At 41.7% G+C, this 14,760-nt stretch overlaps 1 protein-coding gene across 1 annotated transcript in view; it reads right to left on the bottom strand.

Moving 5' to 3' along the window:
* LHCGR (luteinizing hormone/choriogonadotropin receptor) overlaps positions 1-14,760 on the bottom strand; it is a 53,354-nt gene that overhangs the window by 17,638 nt on the left and 20,956 nt on the right. The window contains exons 4-7 of the mRNA XM_046661762.1: positions 12,394-12,468; positions 10,338-10,412; positions 10,172-10,249; positions 606-674 (exon numbers count right to left, since the gene is read on the bottom strand). Coding sequence (XP_046517718.1) covers positions 606-674; positions 10,172-10,249; positions 10,338-10,412; positions 12,394-12,468 — 297 coding nt within the window. The remainder of the gene's footprint in view (positions 1-605; positions 675-10,171; positions 10,250-10,337; positions 10,413-12,393; positions 12,469-14,760) is intronic.

The following is a 14,760-nucleotide window of genomic DNA, read 5'->3' as shown; positions in this document are numbered from 1 at the left end:
CTTTTAGAAAAGGAGCCGTAGAAAGAAGGAGAGGTTGGGAACAATGAAGGAAACAGTAGGGCTGTTTCCCTTGAGTGAAAGGCTGTTAACACTGGCGACTGGAGTAGGGTGTGGTGAAAATGCTAGGTTCCCTCACCTTGTGGAACATAAAAGCCTCCCCTGCCACCAACACACACAGTAGGGAGATGGGACTCTGAGTGGCCTGTTGTGGCTGATCAGGCTGGTAAATGGTGTTACCCAATTTCTCTGCAGTGGGGCCAGGGTGAAGAATATCTTCACTGAAATCGTGCTGCCTCTGACACACCATCAGCCTTAGCAAGGGGGCCAGAGACGGAGGCTGTGAGATGGAGGAGCCTAAAGTAGGGTGTTGAATATTTCAGCAAACTGTCAACCTCGATGTATCCAGACTGCATCTATCTTTGAAATCACGGTGCTCTCGGGTTTCCAGCCAGCCAGTTGCCTAGTAACATGCATGAAACACTGAGGACTAGCCACTTGAAAGTTTATTTTTGTCCTGAGTTAGTTGCTGAAGATTGAACGTGATCTGGTAGCCAGAGTAATGTTTCATTTTTATTCATGAGCTGGGGAAATGAGCACATACTTACAGGGAAATCAGTGTCGTCCCGTTGAACGCATGACTTTGTATTTCTTCAAATCCATTTCCATATAGTTTGCTGAAGAGGGAAGAGAGAGGGTTTAGGAATGAAAGAAACACAGTTTGGAATCACACATTCTTCTTCCTATGACATATATTACCAAGATAATTACTGGCATTCACAGTATCTAGCTCTGTTGCTCTAACATTTTAGATTCTAAGCGCCTGGTGAAATGAAACTGCTCTTTTTGCTCCAGTTTGCCTCCACCTCCACCATCACCACCATCACCCATTTATTAAGTGTGCATTAACTGCCGTTCTATTGACCAGCCGTTCTATGTATATGTTATGATTTAATCCTCATTGTCATTTCCATTATACTGATAAGAAACCTAAGCCTCGTGTTGTGCAGCTCGCTTAAGGTCAAAGAAAGCAGTGGCAGCACTGGGCTTTGAGGCTGGAGCTGTCTGACTAGCACTCAGGTCTCGCCTCTGGCTCTCCAGGCCCCAGTGGGCATGTGGGCTTTCTGGGTTGCTGAAAGCTGAGGGCAGAGGAAGGCTCCAGTGCTGAGCTAGCTTTTCTTTCTCTTGGATGAGTATGTGGTTTTGCTGATGCCATATTTAGCTCTACAAACAAGAAGATTTCAATGTCTGTAAACAGTTCCTTAAGTCCCATTAATGGAGAGTGAAATCAATTTAGTTGGGTGGAATTGGCATTTTAAAAAATGAAGTAGAACAGAACAAAAGGAAAAATTAATTAGAGTGTGTTGTATGTAATTAGGGTAGTACTGTTCAAGAAATTTTCTTCCACCATTTTTGTATGTTATATACATATAAGTATACATATGCATATATATATCTATACACATACACATCTGCCCAGTGTGAGACATAAGAGGCTCCTTAGAACACAGATGCTGGGATATGAGAGCCAGAGAGGAACTTGGAGAGGATCAAGTGGCACCCCTGCATTTTACAAAGAAGCAAATAGGCTCAGAGAGGACAGTGACTTGCCTAAAGCCCACAGCAGGCAAAAATGGGATGAGAAAACACTTTGTCTGTGGCTACTTCTAGCACATCAGTTTTGCTGTTATTTTTACTTTCCTTTCCCAAGATATCCCCATGGCCCCCTCTCCTTCCTCCTGCAGGGCTGTGTTTGATGTCATGTTCTCAGTGTGACCTTTCCTGGCTACCCTTTTTAAACAATCATCCTCCCCTCCCCAGCATCCCAGCATCCCCAGCATCCCAGCATCCCAGCATCCCCCAGACCCCTTCTTTGATTTACTTTTCCTTTGTTGCTTTATCACCATCTGACCCACAATTATATTACACTTGCTCATTATCTACCTCCCCCGGCAGAATGGAAGCTTCATGAAAGCAAGAATTTCAAATTGTTCTGTTCTTTGCAGAATCCCCCACATCTAGAAAGTGCCTGGCACCTGGGAGGATTATAATAATATATGTTAAATCAATTGGATGAACAAACGGGTCTATGTAAGATGAATTTCTTACTATAAATTGTAGCCACAGTCTTAAAATAGAAATATTTGTATAAATTCTTTATGAACAATGATGTAAGACTCAAGTGAGAAAGGGCTGTGGTAAGATATAAAATTAAACTCCTGTATCTGGCAAGACCCTAGCTTCCCTTTATGGGGTTGCTGGCAGCTACGTGGCCATGTCAGGGACAGGCTGGGGAGTGCGAGGTGAGAAAGAGTTTAGATACATTCTTCACCTGCTCTGGCTCCAGGTGGCTGTGGTCTGAAAAATTTCTCTAGCCTTTGTTAAATAAAACAAGTATGGAATGTCATCTTATGGTATATGTGTATATGTCTACACATATGTCTGTGTGTGTGTGTGTGTGTGTGTGTGTGTGTGTGGTTTCTTTCCATCAACCCACAGCACAGCTGAGACAAACCAGTAAATACATAAATATAGCTGGGGCTCGAAGCCTGACATTTGAACACTGAAATTCAGAAAATGCAGAGATTACAAAATAATTCGTCATGTCTCCTTATTAGATCGAGTTCAAAGAGAGCAGGGGAGCAGATTTAATTCATTTCATAAAACCCCCGGGCCTCCCATAGTGCCTGTTACCCAGCAGGAGCTCAGTCATCGGGCTGGGGGAGCTGTAGTCTTGCCCCTTCCATGGGAGGAAGAGCCTTCCCCAGCTTCCCCACTCTCGTGTGCTTTCTTCTGGAATTCTTCTTAGCTTAAACTTCACTCACTAGCTCTTAACCATATTTTATAATAGCTTATTGGATGCCATTTGTCAATAATTTTCCTTCTCCATTTATATTGTAGAATCTGGGGGGACAGGTACTGGGTTTATATCTGTTGTCCTGTGTAATTACACACAACCTTCTTGCCTTCTTAGCAGCTCAATCCACACTGGAATTCTTTTTTAAAATTTTACTCTTAGAATATTATTCTTTGTCAGTATCTCGTCATTTGGCGGGGGAGGTGAATTCCTTTATAGCAAGCTCTTTCAGATGAAGGAATCGCACCTGTCTTTTCTCTGAACTTCTTTGAAATTGGATTTCTTAGACTCTAGGCCAGTGTTTGTCAAAGCATTCTCCTCCGTCCACTGAATCAGGGTCACCTGGAGCTGCTTGCCCAAACTGCAGACTCGGACCTACCGACTGTGCTGCAAACCTATGGCATCAGAATCTGGTAGTGGTATCCAGGAATACGCACTTTTGTAACAGCTCTCCCAGTGAGCCTGGGGCATGTCACTTTGGGACCCCTTGCCCTAGGGTATATCTTGGATGATGAAGCTCTCATCATTTCCATTGTGCCAATCAGATGGTCTGTTGGTCAGAATTGAGTCCAGAGTCTAGTCCTCTTATTGCTTTCTCTGCCTTCTAAGTGTAATGGATCAAGAAAGAGTAGCCCCTACTCTGTTCTGTTCTTGGTAAAGCAAAGCTGTTAGCAGTTGTCTGCATGCCCATTACCCATAACTGTTTTATGCTGCCCTGATCCTAGTTTTATACATATTAGGATTTTATACTTTTTATGGGGCTTACAATGTCATTGCTCTAAGTGCACCCTTGTGGTTAAGTCTGCAAGCCCTGAGCCCAACTACATGGGCTTGAATCCCAGCTCTGCTACTTATAAGCTGAGTTACTTTGGGCAAGTTACTTAATATCTCTGTGTCTCAATTTCCTAATCTGAAAATAGGGATGATAATAATAGTATTGAGGATTGAGAGCTAGCCCCAGTGGCCTAGTGGTTAAGTTTGGCGCATTCCACTTCGGCGGTCCGGGCTTGGTTCCCGGGTATGGACTTACATCACTTGTCTGTCAGTTGCCATGCTGTAGTGGTGGCTCACATACAAAAAGAGGAAGATTGGCAGTGGGTGTTAGCTCAGGGTGAATCTTCCTCAGAAAAAAAAAAATAAATCAAAAATAATAATAATAATATTGACCTCAAAAGGCTGTTATGAGGATTAAAACAGTAAACATACTTAAGGACTTAGATAGATTCTGGAACACAGTAAAGGCTTAATGTGTTGCTCCTATTATTATTCTTATTGTATGTAGCAGTGGCCTTCAGCTCTCTGACCAGAACAGAGATCAAGAGTCTCCCTTTCTATGCTCCAGACAGGATTTCCATGAAATGCAGCCACCTGTTTAACTGAACTCTTGTTCTCCTCCACTGCAGTCGGGGCCTTTCTTTTCTCTGGTGGAGCAGGTTGGTTCAGTGGCCTGGGCTGCCCCCACCAAGGCCCTCAACCACCTTCGGTCTGTGTTGGCAACATTGACATTTTGCATTTGGACATTTCTCATGTCTTTTTTTTTTTTGAATAGCCCAGGTCCTGCTTGTCCCAACTTTCCAAAGAATGTGGCTCGTTGTTTCCTTTTCAGATATTGCTCTTCATCTCTGTTCTTACCAGTCACACACAGTAAAATGTACTGCCTTATTTTGATTAAAAGAGTGCCTTACTTACTTTAGAGAAATTACAAATGCGAGTAGGAGACATCATGCTGTTAAGCCTGCACAATACTTTAAATGCCCTTTAAAACATCTGGAGAGTCACTTCAGATAACTTTTTCCAAAACATCGCAGGTCAGAATTAAATAAGGAGGACTTCTTTTGCCTTGAGGATGCTGTCACAAGCATAGAAATGAATTTTCCCCCTCTCTCCTCTCTTACAATAGCTGTACTTTACTTTAAAGCATTGTCTAGGTTCTCTATTCAAATGTCAGTAATCGTGACTCAAACAGAGAGAATGGCATCTTTTTATTCAAAGTAAGATTCAAGCTTTAGAAACTAATCACAGGTGATACTCTAATTCTGAATGCTGCCTTATAACAAACTCCAAATACTCCTGGGGCTCTAACAGCATTTCTAGGGTTATAGTAACAGTATTAGACATTCTCCCATAGTTCCCTCTTGGATCATGTAGCCACCTAGTTTTTGGATGATTTCAAAGAAAAAAACTTAATTTATGTTTACAGATCCTCAGGGTCTCAAAAAGTGGGCCCCATTGCTGAAGGGTGAAGCATCCTATTTTAGAAAATATGCCCTGTGGTGGAAATCTATTAGCAAATTTTTATCAAACGACCATACGAAAACCATCATAAAGAAGAGGGATCCTAAATTCACCATTGGTACTTTGCTGAAGTCCTTTTATATGAGTACTTCCTCATGTATGAAGACACGTCTTTAGTGGGTGCCCTGGCAGTGGTTGTATGGATAGCTGTGACTGGTCACTACTAGATGCTGCCATGACCTTAGTTTTGAATGTTCATTAGAATTCCCCCATTTCTGTGGGGCTTACAGTCTATGGCAGATCCCTCTCTCTGATACAGGCATGTCTCCTGCCTTTTAGCAGCACTGAGTTTTTATGTTTTCCTCCACCACAGCCAAGTTCATGTCAACTTATATGACTTACTATATGTAATAATAAAAAGGTGACAGGCATCCAAAAGATGATGACAGCAATGGATTATAATATATTGAATAAAATTTCTGAAAACTGCACATTCCATTGTAATACTTAAAAACAGAACAAGACAGAGAAGAAAAGGGGGAAAGGAAAGGAAACCTCTTTTTTATGGAAGAGTTCTGGCTAACAAATGTAGAGGAATGATAAAATTTAAAGCTATTTTGAAACTCCCTATGTAATAGTTGAAAATTAATGGATGCCGAAACCATTGGATGAAAGGCTGTTGGCAGACACGATAGTCACATGAACTCAGAGTATCCCACCATGGTTTACTTATTTATGACAATGGGAATAATGTGCCTTACGATGAAGAGGTCTGGAAGTCACCACCTTGATCAAATGGCCAAGGCGTGGGACAGTATGGCATGATGTGTCTCCTGGTTTGATGCAGGGGAAAGACATAACATCCCCTTTGTAGTGTTCTTGCAGAAATGTTGACCTGAATCTAATCATGACAATACAGTCAGATGAATCCGCACAACTGGCCTGGGCTCCTCAAAGGAATTAAAATCATACAGAACAGAGGAAGGCAGGGGGGCAGTTCTTTGAGGGGTGGGGTGGGAGGTGAGGTTGGGAGGACTAAGGGACATAATAGCAAAAATGCAAAGCATAAACTTTGATTAGATTCTGAGTTTTTAAAAAAAAACTGTAAAAGACATCTTCATTTGAATGTGGACTGTAGGTTGGATGATATCATTGAATTCATGTTGATTTTCTTAGGTGTAATGGTGGTGTAGTTATATAGAATGTCCCAGTTTTGGGGAGATACATGCTGAAGTATTTAGGTATGAAGTGTCATGATGTCTATAAACTTCTTTTGGATGGTTTGGCAAAAGGAAATGTATTGTATATACTTAAATATATAGAGATGGAGTGGGTGGGGCAAGCTATTAATAGTTGGTGAATCTAGGTAAGGTGTATAGGAGTATTCATAGTACTGTTCTTTCCATTTGTCAGTGTTGTAAAGACAAATGGAAAGTGACTCCATTTGTCAGTTAAAAATTTCAAAATAAAAAATATTTAAAAAGATGATGAGACATGAGGTTTTCAGGACGGTCTAAAACAACTGGCTTCCTGAATATTAACTTTCAATTGTCACAGTACGGTGTAGTTGACACAATGTGATTGAATTTGCACAAGGAGTTATTAATAATCCCGTTGGATAGACAGAGATCGAGCCATGTTAAGGTGGCATGACTTGACTAAGGCTGCTTAGATGCAGAGCCAGGACTAGAACCTATGCTTTCTATTTCAATGCCCAGCAGTCTCTCCACTGTGGGTTGTCACAGGTACAGTCTGGAATCTTGTCATCCTTTGCCAAGCATCCCTTCTCTGAAGTGTCTTAAGAATTACTTGCTATGACCTTTCCTTCTCTTTGTGGAGTTCAGACATGAATCAAGGTTGTCTCTTTTTTGAGAATGGTATGACCAGTCATTAGAATATTTTAAAGGTGGTGCAGCCAAATCCTGCTTGCTCAGGGGTACATTTCAAGGTGGCCTCTTGAGGAGAGTTAATGAAAAGCTGAAGTGGCTATAAAGGGACATAAGAGCCTAATGCATAGTGTTAGCATTAGCCCCATGGAACTTCTCCAGCATCAAGTGAAGTGTTTTGTTTTCATTAAATCAACTCACAGTTGGTAAAGATCTGAGTGGGGGGAGGGCAGGAAAGATTCCATAAAAAGCCAAATCTCAAATGCTGCTAATAATGAAAAGAGAAAGCTTGCTTTCATTATTTTCTAATTAGAGAGTTGAACTTTATAGCTGAGAAAATAAGGCTTTCCTCTTTAAGTGTAGTACCCTTTCTCCAGCGGGGTGCTCCACAGATCCTGCTTATAGAAGGGCCCATTCAGCTGAGAACAAGTGCCAAGCAAATGACTAGTCACTCCCTTTCCAGATGTAGGGCTGAGAGTAAGGAGAGAGATGGAAGCACAAGGCCCCACAGGCTCTCTGGGAGAGATGGATCCACAATCCTCATTAACGTCAGAGGTGGGGCAATTATGCCCTGCTGGTAGGCATTACTCGTCTTAAAATCATAACTAACATAAGTTAATGGCACCATAATAAAAACATTGTGCAGTTCTTGTGTGCACATGCTGAAATGTGATGTATGAGAAGGACTCTTTGGTCGCTCCTTGAGTTTGCTGGGGTGGCCCAGTCTTGTGAGGTCATAGACCCCTATGGATTATTCCCAACATTTGTTTTCTTATTGATCTTCATGTCTTCTGCCCTTTCATTCCTTTTCCACTCCACTCCCACCACTGTACATTTACCTGGGAGGAGTACCTATTGGTTCCTGATTATTTTTAGGGTTAGGTCAAATCAAAGAGAGTCTTCGATCAAAGTCTCTGTGATCTTTGAATAAAGAGTTACTTCTAAGCCTTTAGCCCCTTATGCCAGCATTCAAGGCCCTCTGCAATCCAGTGTCCCTTCCACCCCTGCCATTTATCTAAACATATTTCCCAATCCTTAAACAAGATGTTTCCTCCATTGAGTGTGCTTCATCCTGTTTTCCTCCTTCCCATAGCCTATGCTTTTGCTCATGTTCACTTGGATTACAGTCCCCTTTTCTCGATATGTGGTTCCACAAATGGTTAGGACCATGACTCTGGAGCCTAACTGTCTGGGTCTAAATCTTGACCTTGGGCAAATTACTTAACATCTCAGTGCCTTGGTTTCCTCATCTAAAAATAGGGCTGAGAGTCCCTGCCTCATAGGGTTGCTGTGAGATTTAAATGAGTTTTTTTTAAAAAAGTACTTAAAAACAGTGCAGGTACTTAGTAAGTGCTTTATGAATAAGAGCTGCTATTCTCACATTTACCCGTACAAATGTTACTGGGTTCTATGAGGTCTAACTCAAGTCTCAGCTCCACTATGCAGCCTCCTCTGACTTCTCCAGCCCAAGAGGACTTCTCTAAGACTCTCATTTCTGTGCACCACAAACTCTTACAGTGGATATCTACTGGTTTATATTATTCTTTCATTATTTCAGGTTTTCCCACATTGAGATTATGAGCTGGGACATGGATCTTCTATGTCTTTTGTGTTTTCAATAAAGACATGGGAAGACCTCGGATCCTAAGGCCTGCTGTACCTATCCACTCAGCGTTTGCTCTGTAAATACCCTGTTTCTGACAGGGGACATGTTGAATGAGTAGTTCCAGATCCATATGCAATGGTGAGTTGGAAACACTTTATAAACAGCTGGAAGACTGTAGAGTGTGAGGGAAGTGGAAGAGCAGAAAGACCATAGAGAAGTCTTTCTAGGATCTAAAGTCTCCTTCCTGGTGTTCAAGAGTTGCAAGTAAAGAATTTGAGTTATTTTGAAGTTATTTTTGTTTATTGCTCTGTATTCTTTTGATTGTAACACTCTGAGCTGGGGCTACATTGGCAATAGCTTTGTAATATGACAATTATGTGTGTTGAATTATACCTAGAAAGTAAAAGTACTATACAAATGCAGCATACAATTGACACCAATTTTTAGAATCCATTGATATAAAAGGGTCCTCTGAGATGGTCTCTTCTCTTGCTTCACAACTACCTCCTTATTTCAGGGTTATCCAATCCATGCTCTCTCTTTCTTCTTTAAGGGCATTTAAACTTATTTATTGCCTCATCACGATCCTGCCATAGGCTACAACCAAAGCAGAAAGAGTGAGAAGAATATGGATGTGGGGAGCAGAATTGAATATGGGTCACTGGACTTTGGATGTAAATGAGACATGGTGCCCAGAGTGCTACTTCTGAAGGGTGGGGCAAAGGAAGGTGCCCCATGTGAAGATGGCAGGGATCCCAGAGGGAAGGAGGTCAGCAGGTGTACAGTGAAGAGAATGAGTTGGGTTATCTTAGTACAATGCCCCTCAAACTTTAATGTGCATGTAAATCCTTGGGAACTTATGAAAAATGCGGATTCTAAGTCAGCAGGTCTGGGATGGGCCTAAGAGTCTGTATTTCTAATCAGCTCTCAGAAGATGCTGTAGATGCTTGTACATGGACCATATTTTGAAAAGCAAGGTCTTAGGAAAGAGCATGAAAGGGATGGGGCCTGTGAGCCTGGTAACCTGATGAGTGATTGTCAAACAAAAAGACATTATTTTCAAGTATTAAGGGATGTAGGGAATGGGCACAGATGCTGTTGCTTCAGAAACAAAGTGATCAGGTCCCAGGGGGTAGATGAAAAATCAGAGAAAGAAAGACAGAGAGCAGAGTCCATTGATCAACTACTCTGCCTACTTGGAGAATATCCTTCCAAACTCTTCTCATTGAAACTTGAAATTTCTAAGCTCTTTTTTAACCAGGGCAGCCACTCCCCTCTGGGCTGTCTCTTCCCAGCTTCAAAGCATTCCATTGATGTAGTGAACAATTTCATCAGTTGGAAATTCAGTCACTGTAAATCCTCAGGGCCTATTTGATTAATTTTAAACTGAATGGGTTGGTTGGTTGTCAAGTGAACATATGACCCAGCTGTGATCCCACACAACTCCTCTCACCCTTGACATTTTAGGTCAAAAAGAATGTCACCAGCAAATGAGGAATGTGGTAAAAGATGAGGAAGAGCTCACCTCGAGTTAGAAATAAGAATAGCAGGAGGCTGTATGGCAGAATGGGAATTTGGGAGTTTACTCACAGTGTTATGGATTCGTTATTCATCCCTTGAAAAGCATTTCCTGGTATGGTGGTTATGTGTAAGTTATCGCAAATTTCCCTTGAGGAATGAAATGAGAAATATTTACTTTCCAAATTTTAGCTGCAAATAGGAAACTGTTATGCATACCAATCAGCCTGGTACTTACAGAATGAAATTAATTTCAGAGGAGAAGATCTTGGTAACATCTGGAAGCTTTCGGATGCCTGTGTTACAGATGCTTCTGTTATTTGGGGCAGGGTGGGGATGTGGGCAGAGAGTGAGTAAAAGTGATTGTTATTAAGGCATAAAAATAAAGGCAGTAGAAAGGCACTTTACAAATACCATTTTCACATTAAATTAAAAAATTGAGTTTGGCTTTATCAGTAACAATTTTAGCTGTTAAAGATTGTTAGAATTTAAAAACCCCTAACACTACGGAGAAGTTGCTCTAATGACACCTGTTTAGAGATCTAGGGGCTGGGACCAAACTTTCAGGTCTTTTTCATTTATGTTTGTATTTCCAGCCTGTCTTTTCCTATTGTATCAGTTGCATTTTCCTATTGTATTGCATTCCATTTCCTTTTGGTAATTAGTTTATTCCATGCTCTTGATAGTTCTAGAAAGCATCCCTCTACTTTGGAACACGTTTTAACTCAAACACTTCAGGAAGATTAATCTCCCTGTGAGAAATCCATATCCTTCATCATTAAAAATCTTCCTTTATTTAGCTACGTTGTGACTCAGGAAGTTCTTCCAGGTATCTCACTGAAATCGTTAAACATTCTTTGGGTTATTGGAGCTACTCCAGGCTCTTCTTTTCCTCCTACCTTTTATTCAACCTTCAAAGAAGAGAGAGGCTTCAGTGATAGGTTAAATTGAAGGATATTTTATTACACAAGAACAGGACTCCTTAGAGGAGTCCCAGCATCTGGCTTACCCCCAAATGAGTTTTAAATTCACCAGTCATGGACTCTGGACAACTGATGTGAACTGCTGGCACTGGTGACACTGAAAGGAAGCCAGGTTTCTCTTTGGGCTCTATCTGGTTCTCCTACTTACCTGTTACCCCAGTCACACTGATCCTTGCCCTGCCTGTGGCTGGTGGTAGCAGTGTGGGCTTAAACGGCAATGCATACTGGGGTTGGGAGAATATCACTTTTTTTGTGGTGAAAATACTATTTAATAAAGACAAGGATTCTTAGAAAACAAGGGGTTGCAGTAGTCACATTTTGTTCTGGGATTTTCTTATGTTTTTCCAAAGTGGTTGATGCTGCAGATGCTTATGTGTCCCATGGACCCCTTAGAGATTTGGAAAAGCACAGCCCCTGGTTAGGAATTGGAGCTCTGCTAGTTCCAGCAGCACCTCCTGTAGGAGGCCCCAGGGCAAGACTGCACGGATCACGTGGAACACCAGAGAGAAGATGTCCCCACTTCCCCTCCATTTTTTTTTTGGAGGTGATGGGGGTTGTGGACTTTACATCCTCTGTGGATCTTATGAAGTTTAATTTATTAGGAAGAAGAGAGAGAGGACATCTATGTTAGAGAGATTTAAATTTTTCTGTGTGAAAAAGTGATTGGTTGGTATGTGAGAAGATCCACGGTGATAAATTTATAGATTCTATCACGTTTCAGGAATTTTGGTATTGCTGGCAAGGCAATGAATCTGCTGGGCTACAGTGGTACTCAACTTATAATTCTAACTAGTGGACTTACATTTAATGGGAAATAGAAAATAATGATTTAGTTTATGTGGCATAGTGCCTAACTCAAGGCAATGCTTAAAAAGTTTTCACTTAATAAGTGAATAAACAACTGAGATACAGAAGATCAGTCATTCTCAACCAGGGATGGGGACCAATCAGAATTGCTTGTCTCACTTTCACCCACACTCTGCCCATATCACCACCTCACCTTAGAGACTTTAAAGTGTCACCCCCCTCCACCCCCCACCTTCCCACCACCAGCTTTGAAAATCACTGCAAAGGGGAGACATTCTTCTTGGGTGTTTGAGACAGAGAAATGTTGGGAACCACTTACACATATATGAAAGCACCCAGCATGGTGGCTGACAAGAACTGCTGATTAAATCAGAAGGCTGAAGACGCACATGAAAATAATGCTAAGTATATAGTTAAAAATTCTTCTCAGCCTTTTTATTGTTTTGCTTTTCATCACATGCCCATCTTTCCATCCCCAGTTGCTTAAAAAGAAAAATTCCTCACAGGTATTTTAACCGGGGGAGATTTGTAAATGCTCCAGGCTCGATGTACACTAGGTTTTTGGTGTTCTGGATCAGTCTGTAAAGAGAGAAAAAAAAAAAGGCAGCAGTTTACTAGATATGTATTATTTGGAATACATGAGACCATGGTCACCAGAGGATGCTGGCTGAAAATAGCATCAACAAAATCAAGTCACTTTAATATGCTTGAGAGGAGCTCCTGAGACCCTGGGGGTAGAAATGGCATGGTAAGAGCCAGTTGGCTATTTCTAGGAAGCTCTGCTCTCAACCTCCTGCTGAGGCAGGTGTAAGCATCAAAGGTGGGAGTCTGTTATACACCCCTGTACCTCGAGGAACATCAATGTCCAGGGCTCCTGGCCGAGTAGGTCCTGCCCCACCATGGAGCCTGCACGCTGGGGGTGATGGGAAATTCCACTGCCAGGAGAGATGAGCAAATTAGCTACTGCCCCTTGTAGACAAACTGGTTCTCTTCATACTGGGCTAGCAGCCACACTGACCAATTACCCAGATGGGTACCCAGTCTATGGAACAGCCAGGGCAGAGTCCAGGGGCTTGGATTTGGGTGATTTTATGCTCATTCTGTAGATAATTTGTTGTATGATGATGGCCAGCCTTGTATCTTCCCTGAGCTAGTTTTCCCTTCTGTAAAATCAGAATAATAATACACACTCTTCCTACCTCACAGGTTGTTAGGTAATGAGTAATAGAATAGGTAGAGATGATATACAAGGCAGGGCTTTGCAAAGTATAAAATTATAGCTATAATACCACAGTGGTCTCACTGCCCTTCTCCCCAGTTCCCCCAGTGACTTTCACCCTTTGAGAAGTAGCCACAGTTGCCAAGTGCTGTCTACTTTGGATTCAATAAAAGGCCAGGAAGTGCCTTTAGCTTTCTTAACCCATGCAACAACCCCTGAGGAAAGGATAATCACTCTTGTTCTACATAGAAAATATATTGTATTGATTCGGTGGACGGACTCTGAAGTCAGCTTGACTTTACATCCTGGTTTTACTAATTGTATGACTTTGGATATATGACTGAAAGCTCAATGTCCTCATAGGGTGGTTTTTGAGGAGTAAATGTGTGTGTTTCGTTCATGGTAAGGCTTCAATCAATGTTAGCAGGTATTATTATAGTTGATGAAATCAGGAAGTTGAATGATTTGTCTCTAGTCATACAGATGAGAAGTAGCAGAACCTGGAGGTGAACTCAAGTTTTCTGACTCCAAGTCTGTGATCATTTCACCTTACCGCAGTTATCCACCACTGCTGCTATTTCCATCTTTTATGTCCTTGTGATTCTTTAGAGGTGAATGATGTTTTGTGGCAATTATTTTTACAAGTGAGTCAAGCACTCATGGGCCATATAAGGCATTATATGGAAGAGAGGGAAGGGAATTTTCTCTCTTAAGGATCTTTTGGGGTCTGACCTTAGACCATTCAGTCATACATTCATTCATTCAGCAAACATTTATTGAGCACCTACATGTGCCAGGCCCTGTTCCAGGTGCTGGGGAAATAGCTGTGAACAAAGCAAAAGAGCCTGTGTGGAGCTAACATCCTAGTCTCAGGACCCTCCTGGGAAAAGTGCATAAACTTTCCCATAGAGCACTTCATTTTTCTTTCTGTCGATAAATGCTGCTTTTCATCATGAGCAGCTTTATTTATCTTAAGCTACTCTGTGCTTCTCACTATAAGCTATACTTCAGCATCACCTGGGAAGTCTGTTAAAACTGCAGATTTCCAGGTCTGGGATAAGGCTATCATCTATAATGGTAATGATTCCCATCCCCCCTCCCCACCCCCACCATGAAATTCTACTTCACAGCCAAGTCCAGGCTATACCTTTTGCACTGAAATACCCATTATTTTGGATTTCCTTATAATCGTTTGGTGAGTTAGTCTCACGTCCTTGGCTATGCTGTCATTTCCGGGAGAGTTGTGTTTTACCTTCTTTGTATTCCAGTAGCACTTGGCCCTCGGTTGGATGTGTGGCGGGTACTCACATACTTATCAATTAATTGTTCTCTTTAGATAATTGCTAAGGGGACCACTCATAGGGAGGCCTTGTGGTATAGTGTAAAATGCACAAGTTTCGAAGAAAGACAGGCCAGGGTTGAATCCTGGCCCTGTTATTGTCTAAGGTGACACATTGGTCAAGTTACTGAGGTCTCTGACCCTGCATTCCTTCCCCTTAACAAAAGGAATAATTACCCCAAGTTGCAAGGTGGCTATAAGGATTAGATGACATAACCTAGAGGAAATAAATGCCAAACAATAAATGTTTGGCCAAAGGTTTGGGCCAAACAAGGCATCAGTAAAATGCCAGGTTTAGGAGTCACATGACCTG

The sequence above is a fragment of the Equus quagga genome, chromosome 5 (genome assembly GCF_021613505.1).
Source record: "Equus quagga isolate Etosha38 chromosome 5, UCLA_HA_Equagga_1.0, whole genome shotgun sequence".
In the NCBI taxonomy this organism is placed as follows: domain Eukaryota; kingdom Metazoa; phylum Chordata; class Mammalia; order Perissodactyla; family Equidae; genus Equus; species Equus quagga.
The sequence above is the reverse complement of the archived record's forward strand: the minus strand, read 5'-3'. Positions and strand labels throughout refer to the sequence as shown.